Source organism: Podarcis melisellensis (genome assembly GCF_964234715.1).
Source record: "Podarcis melisellensis genome assembly, chromosome: 4".
Taxonomy (NCBI): domain Eukaryota; kingdom Metazoa; phylum Chordata; class Lepidosauria; order Squamata; family Lacertidae; genus Podarcis; species Podarcis melisellensis.
In genome coordinates this window covers 85120734-85144801 of record NC_138531.1, presented here as the reverse complement: position 1 = coordinate 85144801, position 24068 = coordinate 85120734, and the positions used below count along the sequence as shown (strand labels likewise).

Below are 24068 nucleotides of genomic sequence, written 5' to 3'. Positions count from 1 at the left end.
GGTTTCCCCTCCTCAAGTGTTTGGGTTCTTTATCAGGATTGCTCAACTTCCGCCATCCCTGCAGCTTAAAAAACCCCCACAGTAATTGAGGTTGCAATCACGGCAGAGACAGTGAGCATGCTTGCCATCATCACTGTGATTCTCAGTACAGATTGTGTTAGGTTACTTTCCCCGCTATAATAATCTGGAAAGCATGAAGAAATGCTTCCTTTCTTTGATGTCAGGCCATGCACCCCACCCACCCCGACTTGTTCGTGAAAACCAAGACTTGTTTTTCTAGGGGGGAAAAGCACTGGGTACAAGAATCACCACTAATGTCCACCTGCCACTGAAAGGTTGCCCAGGAGCGAATGCCACCCTTAGACTCAACACAATAAGTTCTCTACTCTGGTGTAGAGTGCAACCTGGCCTGAGGTGTAGTGTAGTGGTTAAGAGCGGTGGACTCATAATCTGGGGAACCGGGTTCGCATCTCCGCTCCTCCACATGCAGCTGCTGGGTGACATTGGGCTAGTCACACTTCTCTGAAGTCTCTCAGCCTCACTCACCTCACAGAGTGTTTGTTGTGGGGGAGGAAGGGAAAGGATAATGTTAGCCGCTTTGAGACTCCTTAGGGTAGTGATAAAGCGGGATATCAAATCCAAACTACTCCTCCTCCTCCTCTTCTTCTCCTTCTCCTCCTCCTCCTCCTCCTTCTTCTTCTTCAGGAATGAATACTCACCTGTGATCTGAAACTAGAGTGGGGTGAAAATGGCCACCACAGACATGTCGCCCCATTTGCAAGGAGTGAATGTGGGTCATGTGCTGATTTTCTTTTTGCAGGAGGAAGTGGGGAGATTATTTTCCTGAGATGGCGTATGGGGTGGCAGCAGGCTTTCTTTTTTGTTACTTCTGTTGCAAGCAGCAGCTGTGACTTGGGATGGGTGACTCTGACCATTTCTCATTCCCCCCCCCAATCCTAAACCCAGTTCCCCACATTTTCTCGTCAGTTTTATGCAAATTTATTTCATCATGAAAACTCTCCAGCATTTTAATGCACTTTTCTATGCAATTTTGCCTAATATGTATACACATTTTTGAAAAGCAGTTTCCCCAATATAATACATTTCTATATGTTGTTTTCATCAATATATTATTTATTATTTATTAATTTCATACCACCCTTCATCCGAAGATCACAGGCCGGTTCACAACATAAAAATCCAAGGATTAGGCAAGTCGTTAATCTATACTTTCCCTCGTGAATTGTTTTGCATCCATTCCTCTGGGTAACAATTTGGTTTGCTCTCCCATCTCGTTTGCCCTAGACATTTTTCTTCCTCATTTTCAAGGCAAATAAAAAGCCCCCTCACTGCATTCCAAAATTTTAGAGGGACATTCCAGCCTTACATATGCATTTGTTTGCACACTTTTGTATTATTGTATACATTTCTTGGGAGGAGAAGGGCAATGTTCCAAGGATGGCTTTAGTTACCGGTTTGTGTATTGTTTCAGAAAGCATGACTTAGGCAAATCTGTCTTTAAATATTAACTGAGGTGCCATCTGCACTATCCATTTAAAGTATTATCGTACAGCTTCAAACAACCACAGCTTCCCTGCAGACTGTGGTGTGTGAAAGTTGTTTGGAGTTCCCCTCACAGAGCAAAAAAAAATCCAAGAAGAGGCATTTTACAACCATTCTAAGAATTGTAGAACCATGTGGGGAAAGGGACCTTCTAACAGCTCTCAGCACCCGTACAGTTCCCAGGATACTTTGGGGAAAGCTATGATGGTTTAAAGTGGCATGAAAATGCTTTAAATGTATGGTGTAGGTGGGGCCTGAATGGAACTTCTCTCCCATCCTTAATAATAATAAAAAAAATTTTTTATTTATATCCCGCCCTCCCCAGCCGAAGCTGGGCTCAGTAATCCTTGACTGAAACACACAACCAGTTGCCATCATTTGCACTTCAACACATCATCACACGCTTTCAGTGATGCTATGTGGTGCTTAGTGTGGTTCCAGGGGCATTATGGGATGGAAATGGCATCCCCTCAGTGGTGGCGACCATCCCCTATCCCTATCCCCTGGCATAATGCGACTGTTGTTCTGAGGAAACATTGTTGGGGTAGAAGTGTCAGCAGAGCATTGGGGTCCATCTTTCCTTTCTATCCCTGAAGATACCAGACTTTTAAAAGCTGAGTACATGGAATTTTCCCCCCTAGGGATTTCCCCAAGCTATCTCGAAATGCTATTGTGTCATTTATTTCGATGCTTTCCCCCTCTTCTTTTTTTTTCTGGGCTTGAGCAATAACGGCACATCCTTTTGCCATTGTGCTTCTGGAATCAAATCCACAGAATGTGATTTTGGCTGACAGGCTCCAAAGTTTTCAGTTATCTTCTAGCTCACTGTGATAATCCACTTCCCACTTCAGTTCAGCAGCCCACCCAGGAGCTGGATTTCACAATATTAACCACATCTTCCTTTTCCTTGTCATATTTATAGGCTTTGGGGCCTGAGAAGAAGTAAATGTGACCTAAAAAGGAAAGGAAACAAAAGTAGGAACTACTAATACAGTATTCGAGAAACCTAACAATACCATAGACTTCTTTGTACAGTTGTGAAATGCGACCTCTGTATCCCCACTCATGAAGTTCCTTCTTTTCTTTGTTTAATCAGCTGATGTACCCATTTTCCATAAAAAAAATAACCAAGCAGTGAACAATAACAAAAAAAGGAGAGGCAATGATAAAATCGACCTTTAAAAGAAAACTATGTAAGAACATCCATCAAAGTAACACAACAGCAGCAAGGAAATGTTCATGCCAAAAGTGTGTCACAAGCTATGCAAAACTGTAGAGGTGCGGCTTGACAAGCCTCCAGGAGGATGGAGGTTCCACAGCTTTTCGGTGCCACCACTGAAAAGACCAGATTTCAGATGCTCACCAGAGTACTTTACACGGGTTCCCTGAGGAAAGCCACTTGAGATGACATCAATTCTGCACCCACACCAAATGGGGTAGGTGCACTGAAATTATATAAACCATATGGAATTATTACACGGCCAAACCATGGCCCCCAATGCCACATTTTAACTGGGCCTGAGAAGGAATTGTAGGGGTAGTAAGATGGATGAGTCAGCCATGCGTTAGTAGGCTATGGGTGCCTTGGTTCTTAGCCTAAAATATAGTTCAGCCAACTATGTGATGGTGGGCTGTGGCCTCTGGGACACCAAGGCCATGTGTCTGACACTCCTAGGAGCAGTTGGCATGCCTCCCTGCCCCCTACTGGGATGGTACCTCTGTCCTACCCCACTGCGTCCTTGTAAGTGGCAGTGATGCCTTTCCAGGAAGTCCTGCTTTTGTCCAAGATGGGGCTGCTAATGTGGTACCCTTTGCTGTTGGACTCCAGTTCCCATCAGCCCAAGCCACCTTGGCCATTGCCCAGGGATAATGTGAGCTGTCACTCAGTTGTAGTCTGCAGGGCAACATTAGCTACCCTGTATTGATGATGCAAGGGGCACAGGTGGCACTGTGGGGTAAACCACAAAGCCTAGGACTTGCCAATCAGAAGGTCGGCGGTTCGAATCCCCATTACGGGGTGAGCTCCCGTTGCTCGGTCCCTGCTCCTGCCAACATAGCAGTTTGAAAGCACGTCAAAGTGCAAGTAGATAAATAGGTACCGCTCCATCGGGAAGGTAAACAGCGTTTTTGTGCGCTGCTCTGGTTCGCCAGAAGCTCTTAGTCATGCTGGCCACATGACCCGGAAGCTGTACGCCGGCTCCCTCGGCCAGTAAAGCGAGATGAAGGCCGCAACCCCAGAGTCAGCCACGACTGGACCTAACGGTCAGGGGGGAAAGCATCGAAATAAATGACACAATAGCATTTGGAGTAACTACTTACCATTTACTTCTACTGCTGCATCAATCCTGCCGCTGATTCCCGAGAACTCGTCCTCGATGCTCTTTGGGAAATCCTTCTCCATTTTTCTTCTGGCTTCGTCATAGCTTTTGAGAGAAAGGAATGCCATAAAAGGAGAAATTCAAACCTGTTGCTCTTGTATATCAAGATATAAATAGGTTTTGACTCACGCTTTAGAAGGTTTATTTTTATACCATATGCAAGACGTTCTTGGAAAAGCAGTTTCGCTGTAATGATTGCAACGGGACAGCAAGCTTTGAGTCAAAAGCGCTTTTAATTGCGTGAAAGAATTGCCTAGCCAGGTCTCATCTACTTTGCTGTTTTGTTGTGACTTGAGGCTTATCATTGCCTGATCACTTAGTTTGTCAAAATAGACTAAGGTCCATCTTAGCACACAGTTAATATTTCTTTGTAGAGGGGCATGGAATAAATCTAGTAAACAAACAAACAAACAAACAAACAAGCCCAAGCCTGCCATTCTGTTTTTAACAGCAGTGAGCCAGATAGCTTTGGGTCTTCATAAACAGAACATGGAGGTAGTGATACCTACCTTCTGTTGCCTGGTATATACAGAGCTATACTGTGTCTGTACTGTATTTGGAAGTTCCATTAGGTACTGTGACTAATAGTTGCTGACAGAAGCATCTGTGTCAATGGGCATCACTGTATCTTGTGGTAGAGAATTATGCATTATGCGAAAAAGTACTTCTCTTTGTTCTAGGCAAGGGGCAGATTTCTCACATTCCATCTTGTTAGTCTTCAGCAGATCAGTGGTAACCTACCTTTGATTCCACCTGCCCTTGGATTTTTTTTTTTTTGGAAAATGTCTAGGGTCAATCTGGAATTTGTGCATGTTTAGTTCTTCCACTAGTCTCTCTCTCTCTCTCTCTCTCTCTCTCTCTCTCTCTCTCTCTCTCTCTCTCTCTCTCTCTCTCTCTCTCTCTCGTGACTGTGCACATTAAAAAGTGTGCTTTGCAATTTTTACCTAATCAAAGGTTTAATTGTTAAACGGAAGCCCCAATCCATGCTTCTCCTTGCAAATTCTCCACTGAGAAGTGTGGATTGGGGGAGGGGGGGGGACATAATGTGATAATTAATGCTAGAAAAGGGGAAGCCACTTTCATGGTTCCATCCTGATCAAGGCATGGAAATCTGTATCTGACATTTCCACTCAGAACTAAGCCCCACTGAGTTCAGTGGAGCTTGTTCCTAGATGAGTACAGTGGTACCTCGCTTCAGGTTACATACACTTCAGGTTACAGACTCCACTAACCCAGAAATAGTGCTTCAGGTTAAGAACTTTGCTTCAGGATGAGAACAGAAATCGTGCTCCGGCGGCGCGGCAGCAGTGGGAGGCCCCATTAGCTAAAGTGGTGCTTCAGGTTAAGAACAGTTTCAGGTTAAGTACAGACCTCCGGAACGAATTAAGTACTTAACCCGAGGTACTACTGTATAAGATTGCCATCTGAATGTCTGTTTAGCTGCAGCGAAACACACTCTCACACAATTTAAGGTGACTAGCATAGCTGTAAACGTGTTAAAAATACAGCCCCAGGGCAGGGAACGGGCATGCAAAAGATAAACTTCCTGAGCATTTCTCCCCCTTGCTCTCTTTTTTGAAAAAAAGGATGCTTACAATTGCATTCTCCTCCATGCATAGACCTGTTTTGCGGAGGGGCAGCTGAAAAGAACCCACCAGAGCTTACCCTTAATTGGTTCTGAACCAATCACCTTAACTAGGTGACTCCAAGTTCAAATATTATGAGAAAGGAAAGCATGTCCTCTTTCCCCTCTCTCCTTTTCAGCACCAAGCGATGATGTCTGGTTTCACAAGTGACCCCCCCAAATGTTTGTATTAAGAGGCAATAATAAAGGAACCTGTAATAGTCATCTCCTACAAAGAAGAGCGTCTTCTTTTCATCCCTCAGGTAGACAGCTGCATCTATTTGTAGCACATTCCTAGGAAATCCAAAGTCTGCGATGGCCCGCGGAGAGCCCTGCATTTGGAACCCGCGAGTTGTCCAGTAATGGGGGCCTGGCAAACAGGAATCAACAACAGCAAGAACAACAACAACAACAACACAACAATATATTTGCTTTGAGGACATTTATAGCTTGAATCTCCCAACATCTAACCTTTGATTTATTTACTTGTGTACAGTACTTATAGACCACATAACCACAACAATTTCAAAGCAGTATATGGTAGAATACAAAAACCAGCAATGTTAGCAATATTATAAAAACAACAACAACAACAACAACAACAACAACAACAACAACAACAAATAATAATAATAATAATAATAATAATAATAATAATAATAATAATAATAATAATAATAATAGGGACACAGGTCTTTGCTGATTTGTGGAGCCTGCAAACCCCCTTCTGTCTAATATATGATGTCAGATAGTTGTGGTTTGCCTGAACTGGCCTTGTGGGGAGTTCGAATTAGGCCTGTGGTTCCCCATAGGTGAATTAGAACAACAGGACAACTAGTTTATGATTGAAATGTAGCTAGGTTGCTAACCCAGGAATGCTTGGGAATTGTTTTTTATTATTATTAAGGGCTTTAATATGTGTTGAAAGACCAAAACTGCTGACACATGTCTGATGCCAATGCGAAGAGTATTCTACAAAGTGAGTTTGGATTTGCACCTAATTCCATCAACAGAAGAACCCATTGAGTTCACTCACTGGAAGTGAAGAAAACCACAACCAATAGAAACCCATTAAATTTGCTTGGGGAAGAGCGCTGCCGAAAGCTTCCTTCCTTTCCCATTGCTGACCACATTCTGAGGAGGCTTGGGGAAATCAAAATGGCGTCCTGAGGTGGTGACCTCCATTATTTTTCCAGAGCCCTCTTCTCAGAATTGTGTAATGTCAAGGTTATCCATCATAGTGCCCCCTTCCAGATGTTGTGGGGCTCAAGTTCCCGACAGCCCCAACTAGCACGGCCAGTGTTCATGGAGGATAGAAGTTGTAGTCCAACAACATCTGTATGGCATTCTGTTCGCTACTCCCTGCTGCACCATGCAGTCTGCTAAGCTGAATGCTGCTCCCAGCTAGGCATGGCAATTTCTGAGTGGCTTAACAAACTGACAAAACCATTTCCGAACTTGAGAGGAGGTGGAGTTGCGATCTTCACGCCCTCTCCACGTGTGTGGGGGCTGGCTCTCAGCCTCCCCGCAATTGAGGGAATCCCCGGCCGTGTTATCCCCTGGCCAGCCAATCGGCTGACCTAGGGGGGCGTGGCTTGAGCTATATCACACTGGCGCGGCCGGGGATCTCCCTCTTTAGCTGCCTCAGCTCATTGGTAGGGGTATTGTCATGTAGATGAAGGGGGGGGGGGAGGAAGCGCCATCACCTCCCCCAAATATTGAAGGGTAGTCCGGTAAAGGATTCCGGGGGGCATGGCCCTTTCCGAAGCCTATGGAGGTGAGGGCCTAAGGCACGCCCCTGAGTGGTGACCCCAGGGGAGTTCCTAGTTGTTGTGCATCAGTAGGTCTCCCCCTACTGGTGGTTAACCCTTCCCGGTCTTCAAGCAAACGGGCTGAAGACGGATAGTCGATTAGGACCAATTCCTAAGCCAATACCACTCATTCCTGTAACCAATAAAGTTGTGGCCATTTTTTGCCTATTAACCTAAAGAATTCTGTCATGTGTCTTTATTTCCACCTGGGGGAGGCTGGAACTCGCCACGCAATAATGATATTTCTCACAATGCTGTTTTCAGGATGAATAAGAACCTTAGTAAGTGCTGTCAATATGGAAATGATGCACAATAATCCTTGGTATACTTAATATTCTGGAGCCAAAGTGCAACAGCTTTCGAGAGTCACTCACCCTTGAAAAAATAAGCAACTCCTCTGTCAGCGACTTCGTAGGCAGCGTCCACATTCGACATGAGCTGAGGGAAAGAGCTTGTGATCGAAAGTGGCTGTACACTTGACTTCAGCTGAGCCTGCCTTCTCCAGAAGAGCCTGTTCAGGAAGGAAGAAAAAAACAAACTGAACAGAAAACGTTTGCATATTTCCTCTCAGTCTCCTCTTGTTGATTTTTAAGCGAGAGACCTGAGGTGAGTAGATAGCGCTTTTTTTGCTGTTAGAAGCTGAAACATTTCATCCATCCCTATTCCTAGGCTTGAGCTAACAAATGTGGGAGAAGAGAGTAGTCATTTTGACAACAGGAAGCAGATAAAGGGAATGCAAACATGAGATGCATTCTTCAAAACCAAAAGCTGTATATGAAGCAATGTACAGTGGTACCTCAGGTTACAGTAAGGCTACCAGTGGTTGCTAGACACGAGGGCTCCACTGTCAGAGGCAATAGGCCTCTGAAAACCACAGGGGGAGAGAGTACAGTGGTACCTTGGGTTACTGATGCTTCAGGTTACAGACTCCGCTAACCCAGAAATAGTACATCGGGTTAAGAACTTTGCTTCAGGATGAGAACAGAAATTGCATGGCGGCATCGCGGTGGCAGTGGGAGGCCCCATTAGTACCTCAGGTTAAGAACAGTTTCAGGTTAAGAACGGATCTCCAGAACGAATTAAATTCTTAGCCCGAGGTACCACTGTGGTTTCAACAACAAGCCCGCTCACCCCTTTTGCATGTGGTGGCATTGTGGGACGGAGGAGGCTTCACTGGGGCCCCAACATGGCAATTCAAACTGCTGTGCCTTTCCTGATAGGTGGAGGGGGCACGAACCCTCTCCGTCTATCAGGAACCAAATCCTAGCCTGCCCCCTGCTTTGACAAATGGGGCTTCAGGCTGGGACTTGGGCTGTGCCAGGGGTGGATGGAGGCAACGGTGGGCAGATGGAGCCAATGGTGGGCTTCCCTCGGATCCGCCCCTTGCTCATTTTAGCAGCCAGCACCTGGGGCTCAACCTGTTTGTTCCTGCCTCCCACCTACCCTCAGTTTAAGCCGATATTCAATGACTTTGCTGTGGCTATGGTGGTCGCCATCCTTCAAGGGGTCAGGTAGGAATTTGCCCACAGGGCTAATTGGCACTGAATTGGTGGTTTTGCCTACCTCATAGCAATTGTCACAACTGGTTGGGCATTGGGGCAATCCTTTGTTTTGGATGGAGGGGAGGTTGTAGTCTCCGCCTGCTCCTCCAAATGCTGGGGTACCCCGTTAAAGGGATCGGGAGGAGTGGCCATATCCGTGTGCCCAAGGGGGCCAGGGCCGAAGTCACTCCCCCAGACGGCGATCCATGTGAGGGTCACCGTATTGGATGTAAGTCTTAGGAACCCCCACCTGGATTGGCCACGCGTCACTTCTGGTGGGTGGGCCGGAAGTATTTATATTGCCCCATGCCCAAGCCAAACCTCTTTCATCTGTATTCAATAAAGTTGTGGCCTGTTTTGACCCAAAACCCAGTCTTATTGATCTCTTATTATCCAGGTTGGGATATGGGAAGTCCGATGCCTGGTCCTGCAGTCAAGGGATTATTTCATTTTTTTTTGCAAAGGAAGGACTTTGAACTCAATTGCCATATTTGGATAGCAGAGTTGGGAGCTTCGTTAGAAAAGCAACAATCCCAAAAAGGCTTGGAAAACACAAGTACTGATATAGCCTCTTGCAAGTTAGATCAAGCGGGAATCTCACCTATCCTTGAAGAAAAGAAGTTCTTTCCCTAGCATCGTAACAGCATCAAACGAAAACGTGGAGTCACAGTGGTCTGGATCAGCTGGAGATGGTGGTTTGGGAAGAGGCGGATGCGGAACTTGTGGTACTTTGGATCCAGATAGCCGTGACCCTAGAATACGACACACAAACCAAGTTAAAACTGCACTTAGTACATATATTGACTTGCCTGTGGCCATGTATCCTGAGTGAGTCCCATTTTACCCCATCCGATATATTGGGTTGCATTCAACTAAAGTTTGCTCAGAGTAGACCCAATGCAATTGATGAACCTAGGTTAGTCATGTTCATTCATTTCAATGGGTGTACCCTGAGTAAAACATAACTGAATACAACCCATTGATTCTACACTCAACATCATTTGCAGTTCTTGCTACACATTTTTATTTCTTCTGCAGTATGTTTAATACAGTGGTACCTCGGGTTACATATGCTTCAGGTTACATACGCTTCAGGTTACAGACTCAACTAACCCAGAAATAGTACCTCGGGTTAAGAACTTTGCTTCAGGATAAGAACAGAAATTGTGCTCCGGTGGTGCGGCAGTAGCTGGAGGCCCCATTAGCTAAAGTGGTGCTTCAGGTTAAGAACAGTTTCAGGTTAAGAACGGACCTCCGGAACGAATTAAGTACTTAACCCAAGGTCTGTACCAACTCTTCTCCTTTTTTGCTTTTCAGGGTACAAAAGAGCAATTTTGCTTCGCACAGAAAAACTTGTTTGGCAACTTCTATTGGCACAGACCCAAGGATTCTTCTTTAATCAATATCAACATCTTTTGTCATGTTAAGGCCTCTATCCCTGACCTGGAAAGGAAGCTTAGCCTGTATTTTTACTTGCCTAGAATCTTCCCTTCAGTACTCCAGTATTATTTAAATTCTACCATTTTACTACTTTCTGTCATTCACTAACTCCATATCTATAACAATACAAAAAACTGGAACTTCTGGTGGATCGTGATACTTGAATAGTCAGGCTGTGAATTTTATGAAACACTGCATGGAAGAGGGCTGGTTCACACATGTTGACCATAACATCAAATTATAACTTGTTTGTAAGAATAGGTCATCCCAGATTAACCCAACACTTGTCTTAAAGTGGAGATAATTCTGTACATTTAGCTGAAAGCTATTATGAGTTGTGCAACTAAGTGTTGGAAGTGTATTCATTGTACGTCTTCCTATGAGGCCCATTGAATATGGTTCTGTTGGTAGAAAATATTCAATAAATCCCAGCCGACAAGGACTAGTTGCAGGATGGAAATGAACACAGGAAGAAGGCACCTAAGGGGTATAAATAATTACAGGAAGACTTGTAATTCACGAGGTTGGCCGCTGCTGCTGTGCTGTCCTCCTGGTTCTGATGCCAAGGGCTGAGGCTGGTGGGAATTTATACCTGAGGAGTGGACCCAAGAGAAGCCTGTTGGCTTGGCTGGGCCTGCCCCTAGGGTAGAGCCAGCCTAGCAGCCTGCCTGCAATTGGCCCATTTGTGGGCAGGCTACAGTCTGGCTTCCTAGCTGATGTGAGGTCCCTCTAGGGCAGGCATAGGCAAACTTGGCCCTCCAGATGTTTTGGACTACAATTCCCATCATCCCTGACCACTGGACCTGTTAGCTAGGGATGATGGGAGTTGTAGTCCCAAAACATCTGGAGGGCCAAGTTTGGCCATGCCTGCTCTAGGGAATCATGACAACCGGGGAAAACTCCAAAACAACTGCGCCCTTGCCGGATGCAGCTGGGAGGAGGTGCCATCCCATAACACGGCCTGACCTTGGAAAGGTGAGCAGATTTGTGGTGGTCCTGCTGCTTCCTGGAATGGGGCGGGGCAGGGTGGCAGCAAGGGCAGGGGAAGGTGAGCACTGCCACTGCTCCCTTATTCGGACTTCACCACCGCTCTGCTCCATCTTAGTCCTGACAAGTGGCAGCACTGCCATGGCCAAGAAGTTTTCGCTGCCCCGTCTCACTCTCGGTGGCTGGATTTTTAAGCAAAGGTTGGAGTTTCGCCTCAGTGCTGCTGCTTTTGTAACTGACATATGATTTTATTCTCTGTAGTTTTTAAAACAAAATTTAAAAATTCCTTCCGGTAGCACCTTAGAGACGAACTAAGTTAGTTCTTGGTATGAGCTTTCGTGTGCATGCACACTTCTTCAGATACACTGAAACAGAAGTCACCAGACCCTTATATATAGTGAGAGGGTGGGGAGGGGTATTACTCAGAAGTGTGGTGGGAATGGGGGATTGGCTGATCGGTGTGGTAAACCTGTTGACAACTGTTAATGACTGCAATTGGTCTTACAGGAAAAAGGAAGGGGTGAGATGGCTAAAAATAGCTTTATCATGTATAATGAGACAAGAATCCAATGTCTCTAGTGAGACCAGGTCTCTCCATGGCTTTAAGTTTATAATAAGTTGCAATTCAGCAACTTATTACCAAACGTTTGCTGTTTATACTGTATGCTGCCCTCTAGTTTGATCTGGAGGAAGAACGATCTGGAGGAAGAACTCTTGAAATAAATAAAAGCAAGCATCTACGTTATTACCGTATAGGGCCTGGATCCCTTTCACATCATCTTTGGGGAGATGGAAGCCATATGGATGTTGGTATCTATATGTTGGATACATCAGAGCTGACGGGTCGGCCGAATGGGCAAGGCCCAAGGCGTGGCCAAATTCATGAGCCGCGACAGTGAACAGATTAAACCCTATATGATACAAAACAATATATTTCATATAAGCAATGGTGAGTTTCTCTCTGATACATATTCAGTTGTCTGTGAATTTTGCCATACTTTATTAGCTGGGTACAAATTGCTTCTTTTGGGTGCTTTTGGGTCATTGTGTGGCTTTGCGCCTACCATTCATTCCCATCGTCCACTTCTCCGCATTGTCGAAATGAGTGTCTCCGCCCAGTCCTTCCCCAGGTGCGAAAGCATGGGCTAGAGTCCCCCGCGGGCCGTCAAATGGGTAGGAGTCCCCATGATCTAACACAGAGTACAAGAAACACCATGTGACTTTGCAGTCATGGCAGGTGGTGTAAAGGTTAGATCAGAGAGACATAAGTTGCAAAATGCGTTCCGTTGTGGTCTCAGCGGCTCCCACAAACAAGAGCATTTCAATGGAATCTGAAACATATTGCAAAATCCCTTACAAATCTGCCAGTGTCTGGGTACAAAGACCAAGCTACTATGTGATTGCCTGAAATGGTCATTTTTCATATACAATACATGCAAGGCTTTGATGCCCCTAATGCAGAGGTTTTCAACCTTTTTGAATCCATGGCTCCCTTGACCAAGTACATTCTTTCTGCGGCACCCCTGTGGGGCTCAGGAGCCCAGTTATGTCACCCCTTGCCTGTAGAGCTGGCAGCCTCTCACCCTTTGTTGAACACCTTTTTTTGAACACCCTCTCTTGTGGAGTGTTCCCCCAGCCTCCTCTCCCTTCTCCTTGGGAGTCCTCTGAGCAGCTGCAGCTGCCGCCCCTGGTCTCTCAGCTGCCCCCCCTACCCCAAAGAGAGATGCCTCCTCACACTGCCTCACAGAGGCCTGGGTCTTGTCTGTCCATTCCCAACAGCAAGGACTGGCAGACTGGCTGGCTGGACTCCCCCACCTGCTTGCTTGCTTCCTCTGAGGCCACCTCAGCTCCTGGCAACCAGCACCCCCTGGCCAGCCCCAGAGACACCATTTGCCTGGGGAGCTTGTAGCCAGGACAGCTTGTAGCCAGGACAGCTTTGCAAGCCTTTGGGAGGCAGAGACGTGAGAGGGCATCAGAGGAGGGAGGGAAGGAAAGAGGGTCAGAGGCCAGTGTTGCCTGCTGCATCGTTCAAGGCACCCCAGGGCGCCACGGCACACTGGTTGCACTTCTTTCAAATATTCCCTGTTAAAATCTCAGGTCAACAGCAACAAAATCAAGGTCAGCCGTACAGTATACGCCCACATCATTCCTGTTGTACTTCTCTCTCTCTTTCCCTACTCCCTGCCTCAATTCTCTCCCTAATGTCAAATTTTGGATTGAAGCTCCTCAGGGCAGGTTCTTCTCCCTTTACTTTAAAAATGCAGCTTACGTTGATAATGCTCTATGGATACACTACTGTTGTTGTGACTGCTGCTGCTGTTGCTAAGAACTGAACTCTGGCCCTAACACTGAGTGAAGACTTGGGGGGGGGGGAAAGTAGCACCGCTACAGGAATTTAGGAGTTTGTACACATGGAGGCACTTCCATGTCACACAAACAGCACTTCCATATGAGCTCTGTCACAGCCTTCCTGAAGCACTCTCATGCAGAACTGTGCAATGTGTTTGCCCATGCTTTAAAACATATTTAGAAATGTTCCCTTTTTGTTACAGCTGCCCTTTCATCCTCTAGCCATTTTTCACACTTGCCACTTTCCAAGGGACGGTTCCATGCATCTAAACCAGCATAAATAAATTGCCTTATTATTTTGCCCAGCTTAACCTCTTCACAATAGCGCAAAGGTTGAGCAGCTAGTGTCGCGATAACAATTACCTCCGCTTTGGAACGATATCATGATATCCGCTTCTCCCGAGGTGGCCTTTACAAAATTCAGAGGGGCAGCCGCGCTCCAGGCTTTCAACCCCATCTCCACGGCCTTGTCAACATCTGCGTGACTCAGGCTTGATGTATATTTTGTTACTCTGAGGAGGGAAATGACACATTTCAGGATGCAGATATGCAACGATGGCAGGAGCGGCCAGAGGGGAAGAGTGATGCAGTAGACTGCCCCCCTCTCACCTGTTGCTGTGAACTGGGATTGCGAGCAAGGTGAGACTGGGTGGCAGTGGCGATGGGGTTGTTCAGGTGTACCGGCATAGCCAACCTGGTGCTCCTGCCAATATGCCTGAACCATCCTGGCCTCACCACAGCCCTACCTCACCCCTTCCTGGTTTGCCAGCAGCGATGTGGCTGCTGGCAGCCTAGGTCCCCAGTGGACCTCCTACTGCCCCCTAGCTGCTCCTGAATGATGGGAATGATAAAACCAGGTTATCAAGATAAAGGGAAATCCAACACATACAGTAAAGAAAGAGTAATAATCTGAACTAGGAATGGAGGAACCTGCAATTTAAGTTTCTAATTTCACTCACATTTCTGCACTCACTAGTTTGCATTTTTTTTAAAAAAGAAATCTCATAAAAAGTTCACCAGGATTTTATGCAATTTTGCCTAATATACACATTTTCTCCTAAAGTAATTCATTTTTGCAGGTTGCCCTTAAATCCACACTTTCTTTAGATATATGCATAACAAAATTTGGAGAAGTGTGATTTTCGATGGATAGCTGGGTTACGGCTGGTGTATTGTTTTGGGAAGTGTGAATTAGGTACTTTTAAAAATGCAAAATGTGAGCCAAACTAAATTTCCTAGTCTGATAGCAATCTTTGTAAAGGTAAATGAGCACTCCCATAAAACAGCTATAATAAAGGGCACTTTCCATGTAAAATGTTAGCGGACAACAAGGTCTGTGGTGCTTGGGTATATTTTCAATTCATCTTTGTTTAACAACATTGGTTGAGAATACAATGCAATCTTTGTTGTGTAACAACTCCATATAGCAATCAGAATGAATGCTCCGTAAAGACTGGACATAGTCTAACTGCTGCAGAAACTTTGTGTGAGAAAATCAGGACAAACGCTTGATAAATACGTTGTCATCCCACCCCCCATGTACCAGCTGCATTCTACAGAGTGGTCTCCCACCATACAATTTGCCTCCCTAGTACTGCAAGCTGCTTCCAAGGATAGTAGGTAGATCATGGAGCTCAAGGAAGGTCTATGCAGGATCCATAATTGAGTTGGCTGATGGCCAGGACACGTTGCTTTGCTGTCAAGCATCCTTCAGGTGGGGCCATTGTCATTAATAAGAAAAGGGAGTAACTTTGTGGTCAGCCCTCTATCTCATTCCAAACATGACTGATGACTCTTTTGCACCGCTGTTGAAAATCCACATTTTCTAAAGCTGTTTTGTTGATTGCAGCCCTCCATGGTTCCATACCAAGGCTGGTTGTTCACTGTTCTCATATTGCACTGTACTAGGACTACCCACATTTAAGGGACGCGGGTGGCGCTGTGGTCAAACCAGTGAGGCTCTTGGGCTTGCCGATCAGATGGTCAGCAACTCAAATCCAAGCTACAGGGTGAGCTCCTGTTGCTCTGTCCCAGCTCCTGCCAACCCAGCAGTTGGAAAGCACACCAGTGCAAGTAGATAAATAAGTACCACTGCGGCGGGAAGGTAAACAGCATTTCCGTGTGCTCTGACACTCATCACAGTGTCCTATTGCACCAGAAGCAGCTCATCATGCTGGCCACATGACCGGGAAAGCTGTCTGTGGACAAGCACCGGCTCCCTTGACCTAAAAAGCAAGATGAGCACCACACCTCAAAGTTGCCTTTGACTGAACTTATCCATCCGGGGTCCTTTACCTTTTTACTTTACACATTCTGCCAATTTCTATTCCAGATCAAGTGTCATGTTGATGATTTTTAAAAACCCAACCATGGACCCTTCATAAGCAGCCCATCAGCACTGTTGAAACAGCCTTCTGTCTTGTGTTTCCAGACAAAATAAGGAAAACACATGCACTCTGTTTGCGTCTCTCTCTCCCCATCACCACATATTTTTGAGACATTGTTAGGTTGCTACTACGCTCTGACTTTCATCCCCGCAACTCCCTAACAATGTGTTTCAGCAGTCAGAATTGCTATATCACCCTGCTATCAGCTCTACATTTGCTCTGAGTACATTCATAGGAGAATAGCACATCATTTTTATTTTTTGGGGTGGGGGAAATATGTGTCTTACAACAGCTACCATCCAGTGAATAAAGGAAAATCCAGCCTGCGTTCTTTATTGACTAACACAACTCACAGCACAATCTTGGGCATTCCTACTCAGATGTGAGCCCTATTCAGTGCAAAGGAACTTCCTCTCAGGTAAATACACCCAAAAAAAGAGAGGAAGGTGCACCCAGAAAAGAATTGCAGTGGCTGAAAAAGAAGGCGGGAGGGTGTGTGTGAGAGAGGACTGCATGCCGTGGTTATGGGCACCAATGAGGAGGCAGGGTCTGAAAGCAGACAAACCCAATGTAATCCAAAAACCACAATATGCCAAATGCATGAATGTAATTGTTTTAGAAAACCTTTTTGCGCTGCTAGCGGTTAGGCAAAATGTGGGTTTTAGTTACAAGAAAACTGACATGCCACCTGGATAGTTTCATGTAGTTCAAACAGGCAACCCACAAGGTGAATTCTGATAAGATAAGCTCAGAGTCAGTTGCATAATTTTGCCAGTAGAAAATGAATGGTGTACACAGGTGACAAGCATTTAGTGCAGAGATTCAGTTTGCAGCCGACACGTGTGTCAGTGGAGCGTGCCCTGCCCCATCTCGCCCCAGTTTTGCCTTCTTCCAGGTCCCAAAGGACCCATCCATTGGCGATGGCACATAAATTGGATACGCCAGGAAGAACCCAAAGGTGGAGCTATCCTGCCCTTGGCCCTCCCATTCAACCCTGCCTCTGCAGGAAATAAATCTCCTGTTTTGGCTTCTTGACCACTTGTTGTGGTTGTTTCATTAGCCTTTTGCCTTTTTACCTCTTCCTTATTTGTTTGCCATGTCACCCCCTCCCTTCTTCCTTTGTTGAAACAAGCCAACCAACACAAAAAGGCCCTGGGTGCACACCCTAATGAAATATGCTACACACTACCTAATCACCACCGTCTTTCAAAGCCGACCAAGTTGGTGGCCATTGCTGCATCTTACGCAGATTGCCAGACAACGAGAAGAAAACTCCTGGGGAGAGGGGACAATCTAAAACATTTCAAGTACAGTCATACCTTATGTTACAGACGCTTCAGGTTGTGTGTTTTCGGGTTGCACACTGCGCCGAACCCAGAAGTACTGGAATGGGTTACTTCTCATGCATGCGCAGAAGCACTAAATCGTGCTTTGCACATGCACAAAGCACCAAATTGTGACCCGCGCATTTGCAGATGCAGCACTGCGGGTTGCGAACGCTGTGGGTTGCGAATGTGCCTCCTGCATGGATCACGTTCACAACCTGAGCGTCCACTGTATGCTTGATGTCAGCCTGTTACCTGTATGTCAATGTGCTCTTTTTCCACTTTGGTTCCCCTGGGAAAAGGCGATAGTTTGCTACGTCAGGGACGCCACACCGAGGCCTCTTCATGACTCCCATGGTGCTGTAGTCCAGTTTCCCTGTGACACGTAAGCCAAAGAACGCCTGCATCTGCTGGACCTTCCTGGTCATGGAATTGCTACCGCTGGTCATTTCTCCAACGTGATGTTCTCCTTTTGGTGTGTAATATTTGTCCAGGTATTCCTGGCAGAGAGAGAGAGAAAGGGGGTAAGGAGGATATTTTATCCCCACCTTTTTTTTTTTTTTGCTTTGATATCCATACTTATGGAAGGCAGGGCACGGCTGAGATGTTTGGCTCATGACAAGGAAAGTCCATATTTTGGCTTCTCCATCTCAGGTTAAAAGGAAACCAGCACCAACTTTGTATTCAATTAACTCAATGCACAAATGAATTGACTTCTGCTTGCACGATGGGACTCCCCACCCACCAGCCATACTATAACTGTGCTTTGTGAAGAAGGACTGTTGTCTGTCTGTGCCAAATCTTTGGCGTTCAATTTCACAGGGTGCCCATGAATTCCATGACATTGGGGGAATGGGGACACCTTTCTCCAGCCACGCATAAAAAGTGAGGGGTGGTATTCCACTCAGTGTAGTGCAGAAAATAAAAACCCCACCATTCCTAGCATTTCTACTCTGCCCGGAGTAGCTCAGCTGGTTAGAGTGTGGTGCTGATCACGGCAAGGCTGCAGGTTCAATCCCTGTAAGGGACAGCTGCGTATTCCTGCATTTCAGTAGGTTGGAGAAAATAATCCGCAGGGTCCCTTCCAACTCTACTATGATTCTACTTGCCTTTTCTCTAAACGAAAAAGCATCTGACGTTGCAACCTTTCCTCAGGAGGAGATGCTCTCCAGGAGTGTGGTCCATGAGCTGGACCTAACTGCTGCGCCAGATCTAGGCTAATGCAGTGGTTTGCCTGTGTACGTGAACATCTCCCACCCTGGCTGCTGCTCTGCAAAGCCTTGCTATCCTAGGAGGGACTTAGTATCGCTCCCCAAGCCATTAAGATGTGCAAAGCACCACCAACCTGGGCCAGGTAGAAGTCTTTCCAACCGGCTGTCCGTGGCAGTGCAAAAAGAGCAGGGGCGGCAGCTGAATACGTCAACGAAAGCACGAGAAACCAAAGTGGGCACAGCATCCAACAGAGCTCCATTTCTTCCTAAATGTGCAACGGGTGGCTTGAGAAGAGCAGGTAGAGGGACCCTGCAGCCCCTTTTATAGAGGGAAGCAGCCCTGGGCGCTCAGAGCCAAGGTGACTCATGTCTCAGAAGGTAATTACACAGCTCAGTGTTTTGATGAAGGGGTAACACAATAGCACTTAAACAGGGGGAAAAGCTGGATTCCTCTCGAACTTATCCAGAGGACCAGCAAGAAAGAAACATTGTATAGTAGCCAGGGAGATGCAACAGCTGGAGTCAAGAGCAGCGCTTCCACAATGGGGCTTTTCCACCTCTCTGTTCCTGAAACAGCCACTTTGGCCCCTCCCAAACAGCTGCTCCTGAGGGTCTTCCTGAACTACAGGTGTGGTGAACCTCAGGCCCTGGTCTTTTGAACTCTTCCCAGTCACACCTGCTTTCTGTAGGCCACTCCCTCCATGAATGTTTTGCCCGGAATGTGCCCTGGAACTCTGATATTGATGAATACAAAAACTTATGAAGTGCAGTGGTACCTCGGGTTACATACGCTTCAGGTTACAGACTCCGCTAACCCAGAAATAGTGCTTCAGGTTAAGAACTTGCTTCAGGATGAGAACAGAAATTGTGCTCCGGTGGTGCGGCAGCAGCAGGAGGCCCCATTAGCTAAAGTGGTGCTTCAGGTTAAGAACAGTTTCAGGTTAAGAACGGAGCTCCAGAACGAATTAAGTATTTAACCCAAGGTACAACTGTATGCAGAAATGGCAAAACTTACCAGAAGAATAAGAAATCAAGATAACAAACTTTTTATAAAAGAATGGAAATGGTTTATTGAATATTTACAGATAAATTACAAAAGGATAAAAAGCATTGGCAGGATTATTCTAATAACCTGCAGTTTCACAAGAGTATATATTTAAAGTAGATAATTACATGAATTTGGATATGCAGAAGATATTAAAAAATAAATTTAAGGAACCGCAGAAAGAGGGGGAAGTCAAACTTTGAAATCTTAAATTGATCGTAAAACAAATGAAATGCAGGAACTTGAAAAGTATAAAGACAAACTTTTTAAAAAAGAAACTTTGATGTTGACTTTTTCCTGCCTGCATGGAGGCAAATGAAATTAAATGTAGGTGGTTGAAGGTTCAACCTCTAGTATATCCAGGTAAGGCTGGTGAAGAGCTCTGTGTGAAACTCTGGCAAGCAGCTACCAGTCACTATTTTGGAAAGGCAGCTTCCTATATTCTTCAGATAATGCACTTGCCAAATGTGAAGAAGCAACTATCTGTTGTTATAGGTGTCTTGCCTAAAACACACCATTTTGCAAAGCAATTTCCCCAAATAGATTCTGTACAGTCATACCTTGGAAGCCGAACGGAAGCCGTTCCAGAAGTCTGTTCGTCTTCCAAAACGTTCTGCAACCAAGGCACGGCTTCCGATTGGTTGCAGGAGCTTCCTGCACACAATCAGAAGCTGCGGAAGCCACGCTGGACATTCGGCGTCCAAAGAATATTCGCAAACCGGAACACTCACTGCCAGGTTTGCAGCCTCTGGGAGCCAAAGCATCCAAGTGCCAAGGCGTTCAGCTTCCAAGGCACGACTGTATATTTTTGCTAATAAATGCACTTTATAATAAACACTTTGCCCCAATATATGCATTTTTGTAACTATTACATGACTGCAGAACTGTATTTAAAAAATTCAGAGAAAAGCAGATTTTGAAAGATGATTGTGTTCTGGTTTGCATATTGTTCTGGAAAGTGCATATTAGGTAAGTCCGATTTTAAATATGAACTAAACTAAATCCCTCCCCCATCCCTAATGGGTAAACAGATGACCTTTGTGTGTGGCATTCTGCAAGCATTTTATCAAAAATGGAGACATCGGTGTTGGGCAATGACACATGGCTGAAAGACACTTCACGATCACAACACATAGTCAAGTTTGGTGAAATAAAAGATTGCTTTCACTGCATGACATTGCATCTACACATGTCTGCTGCGTTGGAATTTCAGCTATCAGTTACTCAACAATATTCCAAATAGCACTTGCCTTTGCGGAGAAGGGTGGTAAAGTGTGTTTGCTCTTTAAGAAATCTGAAGTCTGTTAAACTCCCGTTACTGTTAATTATCCTAAATGTAAGTTTACTGGGTTATATTCTGAAAGATGCCCATGAACAACCATTACAATTATAGCCGGGTTTGGGTGTGCTATGAAAGAAATCACATACTGGATGCATTGGCAAGCTGTCGGTTCATTGCACCGTTACCAGTCTCCTAAATTATAGGGTACTTTGGCATGTAAATCAGCATTTTCTCTAAGTGAAGTTGACATCTCTCCAGTTGACTTTCAGCACCCTGCTAGAAGAAACTATTTTGCAATAGCTCTTTGTGGGGTCTCGAAAGCCCTGCATGCCAAGGTTACAATCCCCACTATCTCAGCGTGGAGAGGAAGGTTGGGGTTTGTTGTTTAAGCACTTTTCTTCTGAGTACCTCAGAAACAAAGAAATCCTGTTGTAAGAATATAATAACACCAGGGCACCGTAGGGGGTTGTTTTAAGAATTACTGAGGTAGTGTTTGTCAAGCATGTTGTGAGTATTTAGGACACAATTCAGTGCCTTGCTGATTCCTTCCCTCTCCTGTTACTCTCTAGTCACCGACTTCTGTCCTGTTAGGTTTCCCCATTCTCCAGTTGGCACCTCACACACAGATAGAGATACACAAATGGGAGAACTGCAGAAAAGGGATAGCCTGAATTGTGCCCTAAAAGTACTATGATGGATCTGGCATACTTGTATAATGATGTTATTGCCAGTGGGGAGGGAATCTGAATATTCTTCCAACCACAATTTCACTCGCCATGGGATTGTAGCTCAATGATAGAACATTTGCTCTGCATGCAGAAGGTCACAGGTTCAATACCTGGCGTCTCTAGGTATGGCTGGGAATGTTCCTGCACCAAACCCTGGAGAATCACTTTCAATCAGTTTATGCTATACTAAACTAAATAGGCCAAAGAGAGGTCAGTCATACAGGCCTCTCTCACCCCATCAGTACCCTGCTCCTGTGACAGACTCCAGAGGTAAACGTTACTCCAGAATGACATCAATTTCCCTTCTTTCATCAACGGTGCAGCAATAGGTCCAGTGCCGAGGGCCTCCTGGCCGTTCCCTCACTGCGAGAAGCCAAGTTACAGGGAACCAGGCAGAGGGCCTTTGCGGTAGTGGAACGCCCCCCCCCCCCACCAGATGTCAAAGAGAAAAACAACTACCAGACTTTTAGAAGACATCTGAAGGCAGCCCTGTTTAGGGAAGCTTTTAATGTTTAACAGACCACTACATTTTAATACAGTGGTACATCGGGTTGCATATGCTTCAGGTTACATATGCTTCAGGTTACAGACTCCACTAACCCAGAAATAGTGCTTCAGGATGAGAACAGAAATCGTGCTCCAGAGGTGCGGCGGCAGCTGGAGGCCCCATTACCTAAAGTGGTGCTTCAGGTTAAGAACAGTTTCAGGTTAAGTACGGACCTCCGGAACGAATTAAGTACTTAACCCGAGGTATCACTGTACTCTGTTGGAAGCCGCCCAGAGTGGCTGGGGAAACCCAGCCTGATGGGCGAGGTATAAATAATAAATTCTATTCTATTCTATAGGTGGAGCATTTCCAGAGGCCATTTGTGCAGAGCTGTAGTTAGCACACCTGCACGAATTCATGAAGGATGGTGCATGCATTTTCTCCTTGGATTATTTGCATCCAATTCAGAGACTGCAGCTCCCTGCCCCCAAAATAGATATTTTTCCTCTGTTTGGAATATTCCATCTGGTTCAGGATCTATGAGAAGAATCCACAGCATCAAGATGCATTTGTTGCTTATAGCCTGAAACTCTCTTGATGACACCCAAGGGCATATTTTGACGTTCCAGATGCGGGTGTCATTCTTTCATCCACATCCTAGCACTTAATGTACCATCTCAGCTGTTTTCTGGTAGTGCATCTAAAAAAGCAAACAAATTGACAGGCTATCCTTCGCAGTGGTCCATTTTAGGCCTTGTAATTATACCTTGGGGCATGTTTGCGTTTCTGAACCACAGGTTTAGTCACGGTCACGTGCCCTTCCAGAAATGCAGGCATAGATCAAAATGATTCAGTGATGTGCTTTCCCCCCTTTATGCTACACACTTTTCATTAGATCAGATACCTTTATATTAGAGAGAATAAACGACACAGGCACAAGGCCATTATTTATTTATTTACTTCGAACGCTTGAATCCTAGTCTTCATCCCCTGAACTTTCAGAGGCGCTCACATAAAATGGAGGAGCGAAAAACCACAAGGAAAACAACATACTGAAACTGCAGAGCAGCATAAAATGAAATCCGATGCACAGCCATCATAGGCACCAACCCTCACCCCCCCCATGGGACAGGGCTGAGGCTCCCCCCAAAAAAACTTTGAGGGGACGGGCCTCACCAAGCCTCGCTGCAGCTGCCGTGGGCCTTTGCCAGGCCTTGCTAGTACCTTGGACCCTAGGACCTTGGACCTGGCTTGGAGCTGCAGAAACTTCACTGCTGCCACCTGCTGCCTGGAGCCCCTTATTGCAAAGCACTCCGTTGGCTGCGGCAGCCTCTCAAATTGCAACGCTCTCAAATTTTGCATCGACTCCTCGGTTGCATCACCAAACTGACTGTGCCCCCTAAGAACACAGATTTGCTTTGGCACAGATGGGCCTTGGGAGACTCAAATATGTTTTTGTACTGTTCTCTATGTAGCTAATCTCTTGTTGAGCCCCTGTTGCTTGTTAGCTGAATAAAGTCATTGCTTGCACATAGCTTAAGGAATGTGTGTGCTCTGAGGGAAGGCTGCTCCTCTGACATCCATATTGGAGTCTGAAGTTTCCTGGGTGGGGCTTGAGCCAGAAATTTATATAAAAGAATGCCCTCTAGAGCCAGCGGTTCTCAACCTGTGGGTCCCCATATGTTGTTGGACTACAACTCCCATCATCTCTGAGCTCTGGCCTTGCTAGCTAGGGGTGATGGGAGTTGTAGTTCAACAACATCTGGGGACCCACAGGTTGAGAAAGGCTGCCTAGACCAACCTTTCTCAGCCTTGGGTTCGCAGATGTTGGACGACAACTCCCATCATCCCTGACCAATGGTCCTACTAGCTAGGGATGATGGGAGTTGTAGTCCAACAACATCTGGGGA

At 45.8% G+C, this 24068-nt stretch overlaps 1 protein-coding gene across 2 annotated transcripts; it reads right to left on the bottom strand.

Annotated features, from left to right (window-relative positions):
• Positions 1-1907: 1907 nt before the first annotated feature.
• Positions 1908-18887, bottom strand: LOC309369187 (matrix metalloproteinase-20-like). 2 transcript variants are annotated; one of them, XM_081909949.1, is made up of 10 exons: positions 18751-18887; positions 17661-17905; positions 14057-14205; positions 12409-12534; positions 12094-12255; positions 9519-9669; positions 7751-7887; positions 5779-5935; positions 3883-3986; positions 1908-2516 (listed from the first exon to the last, which is right to left on the bottom strand). In XM_081909949.1, the coding sequence occupies exons 1-10, from the start codon at positions 18874-18876 to the stop codon at positions 2416-2418; spliced, it is 1458 nt and encodes a 485-aa protein (XP_081766075.1). In that variant the 5' UTR covers positions 18877-18887; the 3' UTR covers positions 1908-2415. The 2 variants fall into 2 exon arrangements, with proteins under 2 accessions (XP_081766075.1, XP_081766076.1); XM_081909950.1 differs by lacking the exon at positions 5779-5935 and having other exon boundaries at positions 2412-2516.
• Between the last annotated feature and the right edge of the window lie 5181 nt (positions 18888-24068).

Coding starts and splice junctions, on each gene's coding strand:
- LOC309369187 (XM_081909949.1), bottom strand. CDS start 18,876: ATGGAGCTCTGTTGGATGCTGTGCCCACTTTGGTTTCTCGTGCTTTCG. Junction 14,206..17,660: donor AAGAGCACATTGACATACAG/GTAACAGGCTGA, acceptor TTCCCTCCTCAG/AGTAACAAAATATACATCAA. Junction 7,888..9,518: donor CTTCTTTTCTTCAAGGATAG/GTGAGATTCCCG, acceptor CTTCCTGAACAG/GCTCTTCTGGAGAAGGCAGG.